Below are 22,987 nucleotides of genomic sequence, written 5' to 3'. Positions count from 1 at the left end.
CCCTCGTCAGAGTCTGGCACCCGAACCCATTGCCTTTTATAGGCCGTGTTTTAATTGCAGAGTAAACATTTGAGTCAGTCAGATGCAGCGCAGGAGAGTCAGATGGAGAGGGAGAGCATGGCTTGGCTGCTGACGATGATGATGATGAGGAGAAAGACTGAGGCGGATGTGAGGTGGAGGCCTACACCGTCTGCAGGAGTCCGTTTTTAAGCTTTGGGATTGTAGTTGGTGATATTAAACGAGTGAGTTTCTGCATGTAAACAGACTCGATCAAGTCATACATGAGAGCATTAACAGTTGTCAAAATAGCTCAATAAGTTATGGGCAATAGGAATGGAGAAAGGGCCCTGGACAACAGATGGTCAATGGGGGTCTTTGTTCCAGCATTACCTATAGATGACTGACCTCTTCTGGACAAACACAGAACAGCAGGGCCAAATGCATTATGTATGCGAATCACCTCTGTCCTAAACGGTCCCATCTGTGCAGCCTGGCCTTTGCAGATGTTGCTAAACTGCATTAAAAGCACGATTAACTCATGCGGAAGCCATGACTGCTCGTGGATTACAATGCGGCCTATTCATGATCCAAAAGTCAGCTTTGTTATTCACACCAGGGGGTGCCTTGGAAAGAATCTGATCTGAGCTTCAGTCGAACAACTAGCTCTATTGTTCCGCCTGAACCAGGCTGGAAATGAGCAACGAGAACATCTTCCTCTGGTGATTTCAGCCTCCTACAGAGTCCAAATTCAATTATTTCTTTCCCCCACTGTTGTCCGTGGGATATGACAGATTAAGAAGAAGTATTGTATCCAAAAAAAGAAAAGAAATGCTTTAATAAAAGGAAATAAATACAGTGCTTTGGATGGCAGTTAGAATCCATAACAGGCATGGGTTATTGCACAGCTCTAAGGACAGACAAAAACACTTTCCTGACATCCATTCAAAGTTAGAGCAACAGTGGTACCTGACACAAAATTAACACATTTCATTCAATAAACCCACAATAAAATTCAAGGATTTTTTTTTTCTTTTTCTCTTTCTCACCCAGTGACTGATTACATATGGCTGCAGGCCGTTCTTTATTTACCACTGGACATTAAAAAGACTGACAACACATCTGTGACTTAATTCTCTTTCTCAATAATGGCTTCAAACTGACGTCAACAGCAGTGATGGATTGACAAAACATGTCACAGCAGACATTTCCCTGATGCTTGCGGTGCCTTTAACAAGAAAAAAAGAAAAAATGTATATATAGACTGTTATCATTCAGAATGCTGTGCATTAAATGCTCATGTGGTCAAAAGTATGACGTGTCTCGTCAAACAGTTAAATGCTCTCCAGTTGAGTTACTTTGTCTTTGCGAGCAGAGATAACACAGTTTGAAAACCTGTGCTTGAATCAATAAATGCGAGAATGAAAAATGTGCAAAGTCGAGATACATTTTTGGAAACACAAAACAGGAACATTGTTGTCATTGTTAGGATGGTCTGTCCACACTCTCACGTCACGCATTTGCTGCGGCTGAACCCGACACAGTGAGACTTAAAGATCCAGAGGCCACAATGGAATTGTCCTTGTATGTCGCATTACATGTCTGAGGTCTCCAAGGCAAACTGCAAGCCTACCGTCCGGGTTCCCGTGTGGAAATTGTGTTGCGCATCTACTGCTGCAGTGTAACACATGCTCAGCAAAACATAAACATCAACAATGGGCATGTTTTCTACATCGCTTCTGTGCAATTCATAGCTGATGAACGGGCGAGATCCACCAGATCAAACATAGAAACACTTTCATATTTTTCGCTCTCCCTTATTGTCACCTATCCGGTCGTCTGAGAGGCAGCCTGGCTTCCTTTGCATACAAAATTAAACAGACATTAAATACCAAGAAATGGATTCCATTCAGTGGTAGACCGGTCAACAACAGCCCTTGATTGTGTGGGAAAGTAAAGCAGCAGCTCGCACCAAAGCAAATCAAAAAAAAAAAATAAGCTCTTTGATAACTACCAAATTATAACGAGTAGGACACAAAGAAAATGTTGACACTGACATTAATCAAGTCTGTCACATGTGACTAATTCCATTTCTTCATCCATTGCAAATGTCTTATAAATGATTTCATCAGAAGTCCGTAAACAATCAGGAGTGGTTTCTTAGATGTGTGTTGGCACTCTCTGCAATGTGGTCTTGTTCCAGCATCCATGTACTATTAATATAACGCCATGCAAAGTGAGTATGTGGTCTAACTTCTGCATAATCTTCACCGGGCCTGTTTTTAAAAAGGACCACATTCGACAGATGTACAATCCATCATTACAAGAGTATCTTTTTTTTAAATATTTTTTTATAAGGGCTCTGAGAAACCCAAGGCAAGAGTCACGATAAGCAGCAAATGTCATTTTTAGAAAACAGAAATCCTGATTTGGTGTCTACATTTTCTTTTGGAGTAAATTTGCAAATAGCGTCATTTAGACAAAGACACAGTCTGGTGTCTAGTTTTTTTTTTTAAAAGACTAAAAACAGAAATAAAGAGACGAGCTGACAGGTCTATTGTTAAAATGAGGAAAGTGAAAACTGGTCACAAGAAAAGGCAAAACAATAAAGAAGCTATTTTTTTTGCACCCTAGGTCAATTACTTCTTCATGAAATGTGCCTTAAAACTACTAATGCCAAGCAGCTAATAAGCTAGACACGTAAATGTTATTTGGCCACAAGTTTTGAATCCCATTTCCCCAGAGACGAGATCCCGGTTTATATCCACAAGAGCCTGAAAATCACTAGGAAAAATATTTCTTTTTTTAAGAAAAAATACATCTAGCACCCCTAATTTCATCTGGGTATCAATATAAAGATATAGCACAGAACATCCTCTCTATAACTTATGCTTAACATAGAAGCAGTAGTTTAAATGACTGTGATTCTTTTGTGTGAGACCTCTAGTCTGGTGAATGACATCAATGTTTAAAAAGAAAAAAAATTATATTTATACATGTGCGACTCTTATTGTAAACCTCTGTATGTAAAGCAAATATCCCATGAGAACTGAAGATGTCCTGTTGGCTGTTAAGCTGTAACAGTTGTTGTTAGTAAAAGACATTTGTGTGCCTGGTACCGTTTGACTGTGCAGTATATAAAAGTGGCGCTTTGTTCATGTTTTATTTGGTGCAAATCTATTTAAAGAGTCAAACAATGTTAAAAACAGGCAAACATGAAAGAAATCGGAGAAAGAACAACAGCTAATAATTTAATGTTTATGTCTTTCTTCATACTTCAAGAACATTGATAAAGGGATAATGCCCTAACTTTTTGTTCGGAAAAAAACTATTTGGATAATTTTGAAAAGGCATTGCATTTGCTTGTTAGCATTAAGTTGTTGAGCTGTAGTAGCTAAAAGGTTTATTTTAAAGAAAGAATTACATTATTTTGACAATTATTTGTATCTCTCCTACTTAAAAAATAAAAAAAGTCAAAGGAACAGACACAGAACTCGAAGCCTGAGTGACCGAGGGTCAGGCATGTGTGTCACAAGGCCCCAGAATGAGTCTGCGGGGGGGGGGGGGGGGGGCTGAATTTAAGCACTGATTAACAGGAAATGTATGGACACTTTATCAACAGGCTGCAGCTGTTTAAGGTTGAAGATTTGGGGTTGAACTTAGGATTCTCTACTTCTGGATTAAACTTATTAGACCCTTACAGTCTGTGTGTTGCTTGGGGGGTCCTTACTGGCCAAGGGTGCACCTCCTTAGGGGTTCCTAGTCCAACATTCTCACCCTTAGGGTGCGCAACTGTGTACAAACTACACAAAAAAAAAGAAGACAAAAATGCACATCTTGGAATTAAGTCAGTTTGTCAGTAATGATTCCCACGAGTTAAAAGCGCAGGATCAAAAAAAAAGAAAAGGTTTATTTTTGTGTCTTGTTGTTGTTGTTGACATAATCCCCCTTCAGGGTTATAAGACACCATTCAAGTGTGACGAATGTGCCGCCTCAGTCCGGCTCCGGAGTCTCTTCTGCTGGGTCAGAGGGTGCGGTCTTCTGCTTGTATATGAAGGTCAACAGGACGAGCGCTATGTCATGTGAGCACCAGTAACCTGTGTGCGAGGTCACCGCTGACCAATAGCGACTCTCCACCAGACCCTCCCGGAGCTCAAAGTCGACTCGCCGCTCCAGCTCCACTGAAAGACAGAAATAGAGACATCGTAACTGATTTGTAACCCACCAACAAATGAGATGTTCGCCATGACTGTTTAGTGCCCGGGACAGGTTAAGTGAACTCACATGACGTGTCAATAATGGGTGAGGTGGGCCGAATCAGGGTGGAGAGGCCGTATGCTGACTGGCTTTCTGTCCGCTTCTGCTCCTCTTCCTCAGCGCTCGCTCCTCCCTCCAGTCCCAAAGAGACGGATGGCTGGCTGTTGGAGCGGGAGAAACGAGAGAAGAGGATGCCTCCGATGCCCTTCCCTATGCTCGCCGCTCCTACATTGGTTGTGGTAGAAGGAGAGACAGAGAAAGAGATATGCTGAGTGGGTTGAAGTTTCAGGGAACAAAAAGAATGGAAGTGAGGCCTTTCTTCTTCTTCCTTTTATTTTATTTCTAAATTCAATACATTTCAAAGCGTATAAACGCATTCTCTATCCCGCCACATGATGGCACTGTTGATGTAGTAAGAGAGCGTCTCACGTTGACACAAATATTGAACCTCACAGGAGAGAATGGATCCTACCTGTGGAGTAAGGAGCATCTCCAGGGTGAAACTGAATTTGCTCAGCTCTTTCTCTGGGCTTCCCATTGCTGTCAGAACTCATGTTATTTCCCTATGCCGTCGTATGTATTAAAAAGAGATTATCTAATCCTTTCTTCTCCACCCCAGACACTTTTCATCACAGCAGTCTATCCTTACACATTTTGAAATAGTTAAATATGTTCTTTTTCATTGGCTTATTCAACAATTGTACAACCATTGCCAAATTTGGACCCGAAAGTCTTACCCAGAATGCTGGCCTTGCCCAGGTTGGTGAAGGACTCTCCGTAGTGCCTGCGGGCGAGTACAGGAGAAGTACTCGGGCTGGGGATGCTCTCCGTGTCAGACGTCGGTTCTTTGACTGGGTTCAGATAAATAGGCCGGAACTCATCGTAAGGTGTGGGGTTAATGGCGCTACACCTGACAGAAGAAATAAACCCCAAACGATTAAAACATACATGCTCTGAAAACATTATGTGTGCATACAAGGAATACCTTCAGGTGCAGAAAGACGTAAGTTCTTACCAGTGTATCTGAACAGGTGCAACGTTGCTGTAATGTTTGAGGATGAGGGGCTCCAGTCTGTAGGCCTGAACAGATCAATACGCCTTGAGTTAGCTTACAGGACAGATACATGTCTTCACTTTTTCAAGCTGTCAAATGCAAACAGTGCACATTTTCAATTTCATCATCCTACTGAGTGATTTGCACAGGTCTGGTTTCCATTAGCCGAGTGCAGTGGAAAATGGCAAGTCCAGTAAAAAGAGCAAAATCACACCCTCAATGTGTGTGTACTGGGCTGAAGTGGAAAATAATTAAGAAAAAGGGAATCTTGACATGGTGTCACAGGCCTCAGTGAGAAAGAGCCTCTGTTATGGGCTGGGGTACTCAGGGGACACTGACCACAGGGTCTGTGGGATGGAAGACGTTGAAGAGCCGGCTACAGATGGAGGTGGGGAGGATGTGGTCCTGGTGGCAGCTGGTACCGGGCCGGATCCCTCTCAGAGCTAAGAACACGGCCAGAGGAGAACCCATGCAGAAGAAGTTTTCCACCTGCGAGACAAAAGATGATAGAAATATCCTAAAGCGAGTCCTTGCTATTGACATCGATAGTGTTTGTTTTGAACACAATGTTGTCGTAATAATGGACACATGAAAATAATATACATTCAACTGTAACACAAATTATTACAATACTAATATAGCATCTTACTTTAAATTTGAGCGCTGGGCGTGCTGGAGGTTTAGAGGCTTCCAGTGTGAGGAGTTGATTTTCCAACTCTTGTAACCTGTTCGAAGCAGAAAGGGACACATTGCTCATAAACTAGAATATATGATAACATTTTAAGGGAAGTTCCCTCTTTCTAAATATCCATGTGTGCATTATTATAACGTCAAGCTACCTAGACATACTGATTTCTCCCATCAGCTACAAAAAAACATCTCAGTACCGCGTAGATCAACTAACTTACTTTCACAGCGGCTTCTCATTTCACTAAAGTACAAACACGGGGCGATGGGGTGGTGCAGGGGAAATATATTAAAAGCCTCTTCCCTTCCGTTTGATCATGAGGTATCACAATACCCGGCCGCCTCACAAAAACAAGCAGGAAACACAATTTGCCACCTGAAAATGGAGCATGTGATGAACAGCACAGTGCTATGTGTGCTGCTCATCAAATACAGAAGACAAATGCTCGGTTTGATATTGTTTTGAGAAGAACTCTTGTTCACTACACCTAAAAACATGTATTGTAAATCAAAAGTTATACCTCAAGCCTCCCTGAGATCTTGACCACATTCACCCCAAAACAGCTATACATTCAACCCCCTAAGGCCGAGCTAGGAGTCCCCTGAAGACCCACGTTAGCGAGCTCTACCTATTCCTCGTGAGCTGTAGCTGCTCCAAAACGTGCTTCTCCTCGTAGGATATCCAGCCCAGGTCCAGCTCCTCCTCCACAGCGTGATGCGCCTGCTGACAGAAGCGCACGGGATCCCACCCCGTCATGATGTCGTAGGTGATGACGCAGCCGAGCGAGTGCGACACGATGGACACCTTGCCTCCCCTCTCTTCAAACTCGGGGTTCCGGGAGCAGAACAGTGTGTACAGTCTGTTTAGCTCCTGTGTTAGGCCCTTGGTAATCTGGAGGGACGGGGAGTGAAGGAGTTTCAGTAGAAATAGTGGGGTCACAGGGAAGTATCATTTCAGGCTTTTTTGGGAAGTGTGTGACTCTCACCTCGTCCCGGTAAAGGGGGCTGTTGTAGTACATGATGTCCATGGCACTGCTGTTGAGCATATCTCTCAGGCCTCTCACTTTGTCCGGAGTTATTGAGTCGACCGTATCTACGAAAACAAAGCCACACGATGGTGCCTGACTTCATACGATCAGTGGCCGCTTTGTTAGCCATGCCTACAACATCTAAGGCAAAAACAATAAAACAGCGCAACAATAAAATCCACCTTTACAAAGTAAAAAAAAGTAATAATGTTCCGTTTCTGATCGACACGGCCAGAGAGGAATTTAAAGGGATTGTTTTGATCATTTGAAGTTGGGTGGTAGGAGGTACTTCTCCTTAGTCAGTGCACTACATAGAGTAGAAAAGAAATACTTAAATGCACATAAAAATAATAAGTTCTGTAAAAGGACGAATCCGGCTACGCTTCATTAACTTCTTCATTAGGATAAGAGCGAAGAATCCACCATATACAGAGTCAACACACTGCTCACGATTAAAGTACAAACCAAACAGAGTAAACAAACACATGCACACATGTGAGTCTCATAGACACACACTGACTGACCTCCATCCAGTGAGAGCTTGGAGCGCCACTCGACAGGAAAGAACTCAACGTGCTCGTCGTTGTGCTCCGAAAAGTGCTTCTCCTCCATCTTCCTCACACCCTCCCTCAGCCTGAGAAGACGCATTACAAAAGAAGACCATACAGTGTGTGAGGGTAACGTTGCACATGGACGTCCTTATTACATAAGAAGTGGATTTTGGTATATGTTGCTTGATGCCAATACAATTTTGATACAAAACATCAATACAAATAATGAACGTCGTCGTCACATTGCCCGGGCAGCAGTGTATTAGCCCTGCTACTGACTGACTAGGGAGTCCGTGTTTGTACTCGTTCTCTCACACAATTTAATGACCGTTGGTAAGAAGAGACTCATGCCCAGTTTGCTACTCTCTGATGCAGCACACACACACACACACACACACACACACACACACACACACACACACACACACACACACACACACACACACACACACACACACACACACACACACACACACACACACACACACACACACACACACACACACACACACACTAGCTGCAATGCTACTAGTCTTATATGGGGCAGCATTAGCTCACAGCACACTCTAAATACACAAAGAGAGAGAGAGAGAGAGAGAGAGAGAGAGAGAGGGGTGAGGTCGGGTGTTTACATGGGTAAATGGAGGCTTTTAGGCGACTGGTCTGTAAATGGAGCACCTAATGCAAGTTTTGACAGGACTATCTGCAGGCGTGTGTGCTTGTGAGTCAAGTCTCAAGAGGGTGGAGCGCTGCATTACAGTGCTTTCTGTGTTGCTCCCACATTGATTCCACTAGCTCTTACGTTGGTATTAATTGGGCTTTTTACATACTAAGTTTAGCTAAAAAGGACACTCTGTTTTTGTTTAAGAGGATAATAATACCATAAATCCTACAATTTCCCATCACTGCTGCTGATGACTCTCAGAAAGGCACGGAGCTGACATTGGTTTAGTTTTTAAAATGAAATAAAAGCAAAACAAGCGACTGGCTAGACACGTCAAGTTGATCTTTCCTCTTGGCTGGTGAAAGCCTGTATGCTGTAATCCACAGGGAGCTGGGAGTGAGGCTTAAAGTGCTCTGCAGCTTCACTTGGTCTACTTTACCTGCTTAGCTGGCCTAAGCCGCAGCCAGTGGCCCGGCGCTAACTTAGTGACACAGAGACACACATGGCTCTGGTGTGCACGTTCTGTACTACGGCCTGTAATTGCTCGCGGCCCGGGGCCAGTGCAGCGGTGCCATTCAGGGTCGGGGGTCATGTCTTTACACAGTACGTCACACTAAGGACTGTGCTTCGCTTAAGTCACAGTTGAAAACTGATCAACAGTCTGGACCACTGATGATGATTGCAGTGAGACTTTGCTGGTGTTTCCCTCTTATTAAAAAGGTGAACAATAGACATTGTTTGCTCGATCAAGTCTCTAAAAGCAGAAGTCATTGTTGTGGCCTGTTGTTGTAACTTCCCCCACTGTGGCCTTTACACAGATATCTACCATTGACAGAGTTCCCCACTCAAATGTTAAGCCTTTGAAAAATAAAAAGAACTCGGCAGGCTGGTTAAATGATCAGCTGGCAGTGTTAGGCCATGCTGATCATCTTGTGCCAAGTTTATGAGACATCCGTCTCTGAAGGTTGTGCCAGCGTTCCAATAATTAAATTTCCTGCTCGATGCATTTGAGGCGGTGCCATCGGTGTGAGTGTGCGTGGATGGGCAGGTGGCACCTTGCATGGCAGCCTATGCCATCAGTGTATTTGTGTGTGTGTGTGTGTGTGTGTGTGTGTGTGAATGCAAGTCTATTTACATGGAGGCAAAGCTTGAAACATGGATTAATGGTGTTGGTGTGACTGGTTATTTACAAATGTTTAACACTGAGATAGCATAAGTCCCAGTGGTTTGATATATAATTCATTTAGATTTCTGCCCGTTATTAGGATGTAAAAGGGTATTTATGTTCTCCACATAATATTTCACTATGTTGTGTTGCATGCATATTGTTACTCGCCTCACTAAATGCAAAGTATCAGGCAAATGTGCACGTAGAAAGAGATCAGCAGGAGAAGACAAAGAGGGTGAAAGAGATGGAAAGAGGGGGAGAACTAAATACAAAAAGTGCAGGTGCGGTGTTATCGAGAGAAATGCTTAAAAGAATTTCCACCCCGAGTGGCCTTGGACGAACAAAGACGAGGTGCGAGACATTCAATGGCGGTTCTAAGGAGACGGGCAGTGCCACTGCAATATTAAGCCTCCAACGGTGGCAAATGTTTTCGTTTTTCACTCCGCAAACTGTAACTATTGATGGGCAGTGATGAATAGCATGTACGTATACTTGTGTTTGTTACATGTACACCGTATTTACTAAATGCAGTAATATGCCACTTACACTCCAATTCAGCTGTGAATATATAATAAGCAGTGCCTAAGTTGTTCTGTGAAAACTGTAACTGTGCATTCCACAAATACCCAAGTTGCATACTTGGCGATGGCGCTGGATTAAAAAGGTTATTTGTAGACACAACAATCTGCCAGACCGGTTAGTCAGTGAATGAAAACACAACATGTAACATGAGCTTCATCGGGAGGACGGAGAACACACGGAAAATGCTTCTAAAAGAACAAGATATTATTGCGCTTTTGTTGTAAAGAAATAGATATACAAAGTAAAAAGAAAGAAGAAGTGAGCTTTCTTTAGAAAAGGAAAAACAGAAGGAGAAGTGTGAGAGAGGCAAAGAAACAAACTTCATGGCATTTCAAACATCTCACCATCCGAGGAAGATTTCTTTCTTAAACTTAGATTTGGTTAGTGTGCGAGTTAATTTAAAACTGCCTCAGCCGCTTCACAGTCTAATGGAACAAAAGTGAAAAACTCTGTAGCTTTACTGACATAAAACAACATGCATACAAGCAAATCCTCACTCCCATTATGTTTTTAAAAACTCACATTCCAGTGTTTTTAATGATGCGTCCTTGGTCCATCTTCTGTCCAATCCCGTGAACCACAAAGACGATGTGTGTAGTCTGAGGAGGTCTGTCCTCAGGTGAGGCCTCCTCAACAAAACCCCGATGAAGCCGCGTTCCACTGCTGGACGCTGGGAGAGGACAGATTACAGGGTCGCACTGTTACTTGCTGGATTTAGCGATTGGCCTGGGAGTTTTGTACAGTAAGAAAAGCAAAACAAATCGACATTTTCTAAAGTATTTTCTGTGCTGTGTCGCGAAAAAAAACCCCATCCCGACTATATTCAATCACCAGAAGGCTATAAATATCTATGTGTGTTTAAGTAACGTGCTGCTCTGAGTCCAAAGAGGCCAGTAGGTGAGATAACTACTGTGACTGTGGCCCAACACTGTGCCAGCACTTGTAACGTGCCTAGAGGGTTGACCGTGTGTCCCCATTTAGAATCTATAGTCTCGTCCAGTCATGTGCTGCTGTCTAGATAGCACTAAGGAGATTTCCCTCGCTGAGCTTTTGTGTGTGGCAGAGGCGGTCGACATAGCCAGCGACAGCTCCTCCTCTTATTATCTGCGAGCGGGAGATGAAAATGCACAGTAGAGCTGTGGATCAGATTACAGTCATCCATACAGGTCAAAACATCGAACATGGGGTCAAACCGCAGCTGCCGCCTGCCCCTGAGAATAGCAGATGGACACTGGGTGGTTTTTCTGGGCTAATCCGGTTAAGAGACTGAAGTGTACACAGCCATGTTTAAACAACTGTTGAATAATAGAAAATGGCGACACACTGCCAATGCGGCTATAAGTATACCATGTATTCGCTGGGCAGAAAAGTAGGAACTAATTAGCAACTGTTAGTACGCGCACAAAAGAAACTAAAGGTGGTGAATATTGTAATTATTAGTACAAACACATATATACAGAACGATCATGTTTCATCATCATCATAAAAAACAACGTCTAGGTTACAGACCTTTGGAGAAGCCCAGTTTCTGGGTGACGGTGCGTGCGATTTTGGATGTAGTGGCATCGCTGTAGAGATAAACCTCATCCACGCTGTGCCAGTCCACATGGGTCCGACTCAGCTTACTACTGTGGACGGCTGTAGGGAAGGGAGGGGGGGGGAGCAGTGAGAGATGAGTGAATGAATGAATGAACAGAGGAAAAAGTGGAGAGCATTGGTAGATGGTGTGGGAGAAATTGGGCAAAGAGAAGGGGACAATCAGGGAAAAGGATCACCGACACGAATTCCAAGAGAACCGAGGGAGAGGAGGGTGAAGACATTGTGAGAATTACACTAAGGTGTGAGCATCTTAAAACGCAGTACGATGAAGCAAAAGTCCAGGAACACTCTATTCACGGCTCAATCAAACGCAGTGTGGAGCATTGATCTGCAGTCGGAAAAGAAAAAAAAAAAAAACACACCAAACTATCGCACACCATGATTGCATAGTTCAGCTCTTGCTTGTCTGTCCTGCTTTGTGTGTCATCAGACCGAAGATGTTTTCTCCACAGGTATCTAAATTAATTTCACCCTCAGTTCAATTTGTCTCCATGTTGTTGCTTCAAACTGAAATGCAGTGGCTCGGGCAAGTAAGAGCAGAGGTGTGGATAGGGAGGAGACGCCGTTTGCTACAGGGGAGCGATAAATGAAACTGGTTGACTTGAGGGAGTTATTTATGTCTCTGCAGCATGTCCTTTAAAAATGTCCTGTGCAGTCAAGTTCATCTGGATGAAATTGGTGGAGGACTTTGGCGTCGGCCCAGTGCACAGTCATGGCTCTTTCGGGGGATTGAAACCCTTAAGGACGGGTTAAGTACTTGGAGGAATAAAAAATAAAAAAAAATGCCCCAGATTACTTTTCTAACACACGTGTAACAATATAGTCCCACAAACAACGTAAAAATAACATTAGCATTGTATTGCAGTTGGGCTCTGAGAAGTACACTGAGAACCTATACAGGGCTTACTGAATATCTTTTTATAGGTTTCATAGAGGAGGAGAAACAGACCTTTCATAGGTTTTTATATCTTCTCGTTCAGCCTTGAATATTTTGACTTTTACAAGACATTCCTTAGTATACAAGGAAGTAAGGAGTAAATAAGACACGATAAGTTGTCTCTATTCCCACTTCCCATGAAAATGAATAAACCAAGATATATAAACAGAGCCATGTGTCTGTGCCTCACATGGTGAACTGGGCCTCTGTAGCCTGGCAGCCTAATTTCTTCATTGGACAAGCATGACTGGTGGGTAATGTGAGGCCAAGCAGTTATTGCACCTTAGACCACCAGTGTGAACAGGAATAACTGCCTCGGAAGGAGAAGAAGAAGCAGGGTGTGGAAGAAGAATGTGCTATAAGGAACAGAAGCGTGGGAGTAAAAGGGCACTAGTTTAATTTGGAATAACAAAAAGGAAGGACATTGTTTTTCCTAACCACATAAAACAACAAAGCTCATGTCCTGAGGAACCTGAGGTGAGAGCTGCAGCTTCCTAAGTCGCACGTTTCCATTTATCTTTTGCAGCTCCTCAAATGAAACCACTCACACAGCGGAGAAAATGTGTGCTTAACCTCTACACAGAATATCACTTAGCGAATCTACGGCAGAAGCAGTGAAGGGGAACAATCAAGAGAACCTTTCACCATCTGGTTTGTCTCAAACAGTTTAGAGTGGCCTCCTTCCCTCGTCTACCTCATGGTATCACAAGAGAGGGCAAAGGGAAAAGGGGACGGTTGCAGTTGACCAACACATTGTTATTATACATGGGGGGGGGGGGGGGGGGTAAGCCACTATAGACTGTTGAGCTATATTCATAGCTGAGTCCACTGTAAAACAGGAGGTATTAGTCCAGCTACAATAGAAACTACTGGAAGGTGAAGTTTTCCTGTTAGCTGGCTTTATCAATACAAAATAGGAGTCTGATGGGATTTATAGGCGTCAATGTAGCCAGCAAGACGGAGTGTGCTGCTTAGGGGCTGTTTTGGGACACTTCCTGTTTTACAATGAAAGGCGATGCATTTGCGAAAGTAGGGAAAAGGCAGGGGATCAGAATGTACAGAGGAGCCGGAGCTCAAACAACAAAGTTTGGAAGAGTTCACCGAGAGCTTTCTTTTACACTGCTGGTGAATTACAGAGAGGGACACACAGGATGAGGAAAAGGGCTAACAAGTTAGCGATGAAGGGCAGAGAATGTGACAAAGAGCGTGGAGGAACTGGGTGTTACAGAAAAAAGAGAAACAAGGAAATTGTGTGAGGGCGAGTTCGGAAAATATATAGGAAGTACAGAGCTGGGAGGGGAAGGGTGAAAGAAATTTAAAGGAAGGGGCTTCCTCTAACTAACCACATCTACATTGTGCTTTGGAACATTTGTCCAACGATGAGTGGCAAGATACCAGTTACAACTATTTCCTGGCTGTAGAATAAAAACACATTGTCTTTTCCTTCGCTTCAAGAGGTGTGAAAACCATATGAGGGGAATGTAGCTGAGTATTAGTGTAATCTTAATGTAATGTCAGTGTAGTACTAGCAGTACTGTAATACTCTCAACCCAGGGTCTCTGCTGAGGTCAATGGTCGCCTGGATTAACCGTGAGATGAGGACACGGACCCCGAGACCTCTCCGTTTAGAATTCTTGACGAGGGTCAATACACCCAGAACTAGGACAGCAACGGACGTCTAAAAGGGTGACTCTACTCGACATGTTAGGGGGCTATAGTAGAGGACCACAATGGCTCCACTGTCCAGCTCATCACTTGTGTACGGCTCTCAACAGAGATCTTTGTTCGCTGCTCTTAGAGCGAGGGCTGGCGATGGTTCATTAATGACGGTCAAACCGCCAGAAGGGAGACGAGGAAAGGAAAGCAATTGAGGAAGTGGGAGACGGGGCCGGAGAGATAAAATGGGGTAAAGAAGGGTGGCTTTTTGAGGACCAGCCTTTCTTGTTTCACATCTACTGGTTTAAAGGGTCTTGCCCTAGCAGTCGAGTGAACCATGTTGTCTACTCCCAATACAAAAGGAGAGGAGAGACGGGTAGGAAGGTTTCCCCAAAAAGCAGCAGCAGCAGCAGTCGTACCAAACTCTGGGTCACAGCACAAAAGGGAGAAGCTCTAGCGACTAGGCCCAGTTAGGGCTGCAATGGAGAACCGACAGAGCAGCCGAAATCCATTTATACACAACCGTTTCTAACTGAGCCTAGGACTAGTTCGAAATATTAGATTGAACAGGTCTGAACCACAACAGAAAGGAAAATCTAGTTCCGTAAGGATCTAGGATCGACTAGGAGAGAGCACACAAGCTAGCAGATCCAATACAGCAGAGGTACAAATAAAAACAAAAAAATAACTTGGCATTTTACAGTACCTTGGCAGCGTTTGCGCTTGTGACATGTAGTTTTAGCACTCGTCTGATATCCACTCCATTTGAACAGAAAAGGGAGGTAGAAAGGGGGCAGGTGGGAGAGAACTAACAACCAAGAGAGAGTGAGTAATGGCTATGAACCTGGCGTCAGTCACACAGGCTACCGCTGTCATCACTCCTGATCACTCCTATCAAGTAGCGCTGCTATCAGGTTACCACTGACGGAGCCTGGGCCGACCTTAAGACAATGTCAAAAAGTGCAGCGCTGCTTGACATGATGACGAGCGGAGCGTCTGCTTTACACTCATTACAGAAAGCTACTGTCTTCACTGTGAAGATCGACACGTCACGACGTTTGACAAATGTGTAAGACACGGAAACTCTTCTGGAAAAGAAAAAGGCAGTATCATTGGAAAACATTTAGTTTGTTAGTAAAAAACTTGTATACAGTGGGTGGAAGTTTCTTTTCCACATTAGTGCATGACTAAAATAAGGAGAAAACAATTAAAAAAACAACTATGTTTTATATTAAGTTGCTCAGCGACCACAAATAAATGACAATAAAAACAAAACCTTAAAAGTCACTGACAGCATCTCGTAGCACTTATGTTTCCAACTGGGTTAACACACAGGATACTAGATAATAATAATAATAGACTGTATATGAAGGAACATAATGACAACAAACATACAAATAGATCTGAGAGAGTATAATATTACTCTTACTTGGAGCTTGACAGGTGAGACAAATGACATGCAGTGTGGTTGAATACAACCTTTCAGTCGAGGAAACATTGGGTGAGCTGTAGCATTTTTAGAGCGGGATGAGTAAAGGTGTGAATGCTTATTTTCTTTGGAAAGTTATTGAGTTATGTAATTGTGCTTTAGCGGTCCAGTAACTGGAGTCGGAAATAAAGGCTACGGTACGTATAAGAGTGATTCAAATGGTAAAAAATGTAAAATAATGTTCTCTGTCAGTAGATTAAAAGCTACACTGACAAGAGTTTATGGTTTGATGGTAACCAAATCCAATTCTATTATACTGATCAAAACATATTTTAAAAGTAGCCAAACAAGTGTGTCTGCTATGATCTTAATAACACACATAGCAACACGTACAAATAAGCACTAATGGACGGAGATCAAAGATAAGTTATTAATTAGGTCGTAGATATTGGTAAATATATGTTGTGTTCAAATGATTGCCCTACAATCAGTACATACCAGTTCAAATCAAACGTACAGCAGCCATATGATCATTGAACCACTGAATTCGTTGTAAATGGATGTCTGACATTTAAAAAGACCTTCTCTGCATTTGTTAATCAAATCAGCAAAGTCTACAAGACTCGGCTAAATCCTTCATTCCGTGATAACACAGACATCTGACTTGCAAATGTCAGCAGAGTCTCCCTCAGCAGAGGTGAAAGGCTGAGGAGGAGGAGGAGGAGGAGGAGGAGGAGGAGGAGAGACCTGCTGAGTGCACAGGAAGTTTGTTTGCTGTAAAAGCGATCGGTAAAGTCCATTTGGGCATTACGGCAGGCACTGATGGATCCATCAATATGAATAGGTCTTCCCTAATGACTGGAATATCTACGTGATGAGGAAAACGTCATTAGTGTGGTAGCTTGTAGTGCACGCTCAGTCTCGGGGGTTAAGATCTCACTACATGACTTTTGGGTCACCTGAAGGCCTGTTTAGACAAAACATTTTCAAAACCCTCAACAGCTGGAGCGCTGGTTTGTAGATGATCAATTGTTCTTTTAAGCACATGTCTGCTATCAATCATGCAGTGTTCCCAGCCTCATGTAACGGTTAAATAAATACGCAGCTCAATATGGAGTGCACACAAACACACGTGTGGGCCTTGCCTACCTCAAACAAACCAGAAGCATTACGCTGACAGATGACCCTGTGCCCGGCCCGCTGGCTTTATTTCTCCTCTGCCGTCTGATAGGCAGACAGACGGGGACACACCCTTTAGTTTCCATAATGGGCTTACTGCTCTCTACGCAAATACACATACACACACACACACACACACACACACACACTCACACACGTGGAGGAGCTTGAGGTGAATAGAATTTGGGAGGAGAAAGACTATTATTGTAAGACGTCTATACTGTAACTTTTGATCTGATATTGAAGCTGTTTTTGATTAAGAAAAACATTTGTGAAGGACAATTCATCATTTCGAGTTGACAAAAGTCATTTTCCTTTTTCTTCCGATATCTGAAAGATCTACAAGGATAGCACTTAAACTGACTAGTGAGCTTTCATTTAGTAAAGAATACTATATCACGCAGACACCATTTTTACTTTACTGTCCTGCCTTCCTCCTTTACGATTCATTAACAAAAGTACATTTGTATCATGAATGTGAACATTTTGTACCTTGTGATCCTGCCCACATTATGATGTTATGCCTGCATAGCATGCTGGTAGGCCTCCCATATTGCCTTCTGCTTTACCAACCTTTAGCCTCAGCGAGCTACTCAGACACAGAGAGGAGGACGGGAGAGGAGAGTAGAAATAGGGAGGGGAGGAGATGACAGGGGGGGGAAATGTATGTACTGCAGTACTGCTCACTGGCTCTATGGTCCATTTATCAATTGTAATGCAGTTCAAGGTAGTTCGCTTATGGCTCTGAGTGCTACAGATTATTAGCTCCAAGATGAAATACTCTACTGTAAAGGCTCCCTGTAATAAAGACCAAAACAAGGTGAATTAAAAGGATTTATCACTCACTTTGCTTTCACACTCGGCTAAATATAGGAGTGGAAAGCAATCTGCCAACAGAGGCAGCAGGAGGGTTTCAAAACAGATGCTCACTGTTTCAAGTTAATGCGTAGAGGCAACGTGTCAAAAATACAGCGGGCGTTAGCTTTTAATGTATTTTGTCAGGGTATGTACTTATTTCTCACCTCATGATATGGTGAGAAGAATTATAGAAAGGTACAAGTCGACTATGAGGCTGGGCCCTCGGTTTATAAGCCTGCTTCCACGCAGAGATCCACTCGTGTCATGTGTACATGTACACGCGTGCTCGTGGACCGGGGCTGATCTTCCAGTGTTGACTCAAGAGTTCTGTGATTCAGCTCAGGAAAGTGCCGGCAGCGACGGGTACATCGCACAAAACGGTGACGATGCGAGGCCAGGCTGACCGACTGGGAGAAGTGCGACTTTCTTCTGCTCTGTTGACGTCTTTATTTATAGGACTTCATTTATTCTGAGGAGGGGAGGGGAGTGACAGGATCCTGGCATGTCAGTCACAGTGGGCTAGAAAAAATTAACTTATAGGCTTTAAAACGATTGATAACAATTTGCTGACGATTTAACACATTTGCATAAATGTTCCAGATGATCTTTGTCTCTCACACGTCTTTGCTCAGTTTTTATGATTAGCAAGACTAAACATTTTGTCCCTCCCCTTTTAACGGTTGCTGCATCTTTTTTCTCTCTCCGTGCTTCGCTCCGTTTATCTGCCACATTCACACACCCACACATTCATCACCGAGTGAAGGTCCTGTAGTTCTGGCTGCCTTAAGGAGAGGGCTGAATCAAAGAGCCTCTTTCTTATTGCCTCTCGCAGCTAAAGCCCGCTACGTTTGGCCTGAGCCAGAGAGAGAACGCCCTCTTAGTGCACGAAGCTGCACCTGCTTTGCATCGGGAGGATGACATGACAAAACCTAGACTCACGTGAATGGAAGCACCTGCTCCATTCATTTCTATCCACTTTGAATCAATAGGGTTGTCGCAAAATTCACTATATAAATATATGACGCACAATGCTTTCCTTTTGGTTTATTGTGAAAATGTTGACTTTACTCGTAATGGGATTCATTAGTAATAATGCCTATGAGAGTATTTCCTCTACTCATTGCCCTAAAACAGCACTATATACTATATAGCAGTAAAATACTGGTGAGTGAGCAATAATGTGTTTTGGCCTTTTGTTTCTACCCCGAAACCCGCACACTGACTCCATCACAACCTTCACTCTCAAATGTAGTTATAATGAAGTCATCAGCTGCAGTTATGTATTCAGACTTGAGTAACCAGAGTGGATGCTTCAGTGCTGTGTTGTTTAAAAGATCTTTCTAGATTTAGGAGCGTCTGTCACATTTCCTGAAAGCACACAGCCTTGGCCGTGTTCTTCTATTCTTCCCCTTCCCCGTTTCTCTCACCATCTTTGCTGTCGACGGTCCTGACCAGCAGGTCCGTCTCGAAGGTGTCCTGCATTTGCTGCCCGCGGAAATGGTTCAGGTGCTCGTGCTCGATGAGGTCACTTTCCTCTTCCTCCAGCGGGAGCCACGTGCCGTCGATAAACCACTGGCCCCTCATGACTGGAATATGGTCTTGTTCTGTAAGACAGTAAAGAAGAAGAAAAAGAGCATGGATTTAGATACAAAAGAACGACTTAACCGTAGGGATGGATGTTTTGGGAGCCAGCCTTCTGGAGACAAGAGCCTGTGTAGTCTGTGGTGGAATAAGAAACGTGACATTTTGTTTTGCTCTTCGTGGCATTGTTTTTTCTACGAGTGTGGATGCCAAATGACTCCCACTATACCTCTCGTCTAAAGGTGGTGGTAACACGCCAAGACATGCAGCGATGTGCCAACAAAGGCAGGGGAGAGGAAGCCTGCGAGCTTGTAAACACGGGCGTAAACAATGCTGGAATTGAAATGCTTTAGTCACTTTTTAGTAACCGAGTACATCGCTTTGCTTTTCAGACTGTGTTCTGGACGACAGTCAACTCAACAAGTCTGGCAAATCCAGGGGGGGGCCAAGGCTCAGCTGCTCATGGAGCGAGGACAGTTTTGATTACAGTGAGCAGCGTTATTAACCGACTCTCTGGTGGTGAATAAGATTGTACAGGCAGTTCTGTGCAAAAAGAACTCATTTCTGTACCGAGTGAGACTGCTCATCTGGAAAAGGTATGAAAGCACATGAGCACGCTCTTATCTACGGCCAAAGAGGCCCGCGAAACCACGCTAAGATAGACACGCAAGAAAGGCACACTGATAAGAGGCTCACAGTAGCAACTATCCACTCGTTTGTCAAAATGGTTCGTGTTTGGCCAGTTAAGATAAGTCTGTTCGCTTCACAGAACACAATCTTTCACATTCTAAGTGACCTTTTTACCTTGTTAAAACATAAAGCTCTTACACGGCCCAACACCTCAGTCCATTGTATTTGTTTTGTGGATGTCATACTTCTTGGATTACAGCATATCAACATCCCCGCCTCTCCACGTCTCCTATTGCATGAACAAGCCTCTCTCTCTCTCTAGTCCTAACTGATACGCTTTTGACTATTTAAATAACATCCTCCAACCTCAGTAGTGCAACAGGGCATTAGGTGTTAACAGTACATTGTGTTTTCAGTGGTATAGGCCAGGCTGAAAAGGCACAGGAATGTCTGAGCTGACTACAAAAGGACTTAACGTCCACAGCAGGAACATTGAGGAAAATAACGGCTTCTCTAAATGTCACTTGGCATCAACCTTCAAAAGAACCGGCTACCCATGAACCCTTTCATCGAGGTCGGGTTTGCCGAGACTCGACACTGGTGACCGCCTTCATTTGTTCCCGGGCCTTTTCCTGGAAATATCCATGAATTAGTTAGCACAGGTCAGCTGAGTCTAATAGACTGACTTCCTGGGTTGCTTGGATGTTCCCAAAAGACAAGAGGATGTAATTACTTAGCCAGTGAAAGAACTGCAAAACAACACAGGAGTCAGTCAGTAACTAAACTAAATGGGTAATCAAATGCTGGTTTGTATCTTTAAAAGGGAGCAGGGATGCATGTTGCTGTCAATGAGTCTCTGTATGACCTGTGAGAGGCTCTGGGCCATTAATCTGCATGCTGTCAGCCATTATACTGCAGAATATTAAGTATATATGAGGTATAGGCACACAGCAGGAATTAGAGCCTATGGAAATGCACTCAGTGATGCTTTTCAGACCAGAAACCACATAACTTGTGACTGACGCAAATTTGTAGACTTTGTTTACGTTATATTTCCCATGATACTCACGCTTCCAGTAAACAGGATTACATTCCCTCTCTTTGACGTCCACTTCATAGAGCCCTCCCCGGACACAAACGGGCTCAACGTTGATTTCAACGCTGTCAGGGTCCCTCTCCTCCGAGGACACGGTGGATGTGTCCACGGACCCGTGGCCTCCGTTCACACTGCTGGTCCTCGTCTCCACCGGCACTGCGCCGTTAAGTCCACTGCTCTCCACACCGTTAGTCCCGTTATCTCCCTCCCCGCAGACGTCCTGGGAGCCCGCAGCACCAGGGTTCAGCTCACAGTATTTCCGAAACATACGCTCGATATTAAGCGAGTCGTGCCCGAGGAAGGGTTTCCAAGTTTTCTTGTCCTCCTTGTAAAACCACCTCACTTCCTCCGCGCCGAGCTCCGTGACCACCTCGTTGAAGCGGTGTCTGGAGCTGTTGGACCGCGACCTCTTCCTCCTCTCGAACAACGGACCAGCGTTGTTGCCGTCGGTGTCGCTGTACTCCAGAGAGCCGCTGTCGAGGAAGGCCGTCGGGGAGCTCAGGTCCAACAGCAGCCCGTCCTGGGCGCTGTGGTGTAGGAGCGGCAGGTGTCCGTCCAGTCCCGACTGAACCGAGGACATTCCCGCCTGCATCGTGTCGTCCATGGGACTCATCTCGTGACAGCACGGAAACACATCGCTCCCCAAATCCCACTCCTTGTTGTTGTTGATCAGCGAGCCTTTCCTGTCGGTGCTCAATGAAGAGCTGAACGTGGAGGTTTTGGTTGTAACGTTGAAACTGCTCATAACTGACGTTACCTGAGCAACCCAACCACACACTACCTCCTCGTCTGCCACTTCACGTTAAAGCTCTCACCATTACTTCACAACGGCTATCACAACATGTCATACTGATGAAATGAAAGACTTCCAGACTAACTGCCACCGCATTTCCGCCCCACAGCTGTCGCTACATCAGTTTGTTAGCTCGCTAGCTAAGCTAAGCTAATGAAGCCGGTTGTAGAACTCCGCGGCTAGCTTATTAGCAAGTCTGCAACGTTGCAACCGGAAAATCTGTTCTCTCCCTTTTCTCCTCCTCTTCACCAATACAATGTCAAACCATCGTCAAACCACTTTAGTTGTCACCGGGTCGCTTTAGTCCAGCTTGATAGGCGTAACATTCGCAGTCACCATACTTTGTGGGTGCTCCAGTCTCTGTGGAATTTCAGATTCATTCGTTGTCCAAACAAATGTTGCACAGAGACAGTACAGTGATGTGCGTGTGTATGGCTTGACAGCTGACGCATTGAGCACAGGATTCAATCGTGAACGCGCACGTACAAACTGCGCGAACATGACGACATCCCGTCCTCTCATGAACTGCGTTCTTCTTGTTGTGCACCAGATGGAGGCAAACACCCATTAATGGTTACCAGTGTTAATTGAATGGCTTGCAACATGCAATGAGCCTCCACTAGATGGCAGCAAATACCAACTAATAACGACTCAAAATGAAGTAATATCCCTGCTGGCCTGCTATTTTTGGAGAGATTAGAGTAAATGTACTGTCAAAAACCCTATTACAAAATTCTGCAACTTTTGTAGTCAGAAGAGTGGCCAAAGTAACAAGAACAGACCAATACAGAATTATTGCAAACTCTGCTACAGCCACAGCATTTTAAATAGAGTAAAATAAACACACATTCACACTACAAATTACTTCTTATATACTATTTGAAGATACAATCTAGATAGATACAATCATCCCCTTACTGAAAATCAAAATGAGGCTAGCAGCCACAAAGTAATTGCCTCTCAGTTTAGGTTCAGCCCACAAGCCACTAGTGTCATTGAACTCCAAAATCTATTTTGTAATGTATCTGTTCTAGTGCACAACCAGTGTGTTTACATCTCTGCATGTGCTTGCGTGAGTCTGTGTTTGTATCTGTATGCATATGCATGCATGTATGCATGTCCTGGTTTATTTGTTTATGCAAGTGCATGTGTTCGCATAATGTGTGTTTTGTGTGTGTACTGCTGGTCCAGGTGATCCTGGGGCCATGGTGTGGACTGTGGGGAGAGAAGGAGAGGGATAG

At 44.0% G+C, this 22,987-nt stretch overlaps 1 protein-coding gene across 1 annotated transcript; it reads right to left on the bottom strand.

The window, feature by feature from the left end:
• Positions 1 to 859: 859 nt before the first annotated feature.
• ddhd1a (DDHD domain containing 1a) lies at positions 860 to 22,130 on the bottom strand. Its single transcript, XM_079174632.1, has 13 exons — positions 20,927 to 22,130; positions 19,074 to 19,250; positions 11,498 to 11,626; positions 10,511 to 10,658; positions 7,548 to 7,657; positions 6,982 to 7,088; positions 6,625 to 6,887; positions 5,958 to 6,033; positions 5,648 to 5,797; positions 5,270 to 5,334; positions 4,992 to 5,164; positions 4,282 to 4,479; positions 860 to 4,178 (listed from the first exon to the last, which is right to left on the bottom strand). Exons 1-13 carry the CDS (start codon positions 21,696 to 21,698, stop codon positions 3,991 to 3,993), a joined length of 2,556 nt encoding a protein of 851 aa, XP_079030758.1. The 5' UTR covers positions 21,699 to 22,130; the 3' UTR covers positions 860 to 3,990.
• Between the last annotated feature and the right edge of the window lie 857 nt (positions 22,131 to 22,987).

This window comes from Pholis gunnellus (assembly GCF_910591455.1).
Source record: "Pholis gunnellus genome assembly, chromosome: 15".
NCBI lineage: Eukaryota > Metazoa > Chordata > Actinopteri > Perciformes > Pholidae > Pholis > Pholis gunnellus.
The sequence above is the reverse complement of the archived record's forward strand: the minus strand, read 5'-3'. Positions and strand labels throughout refer to the sequence as shown.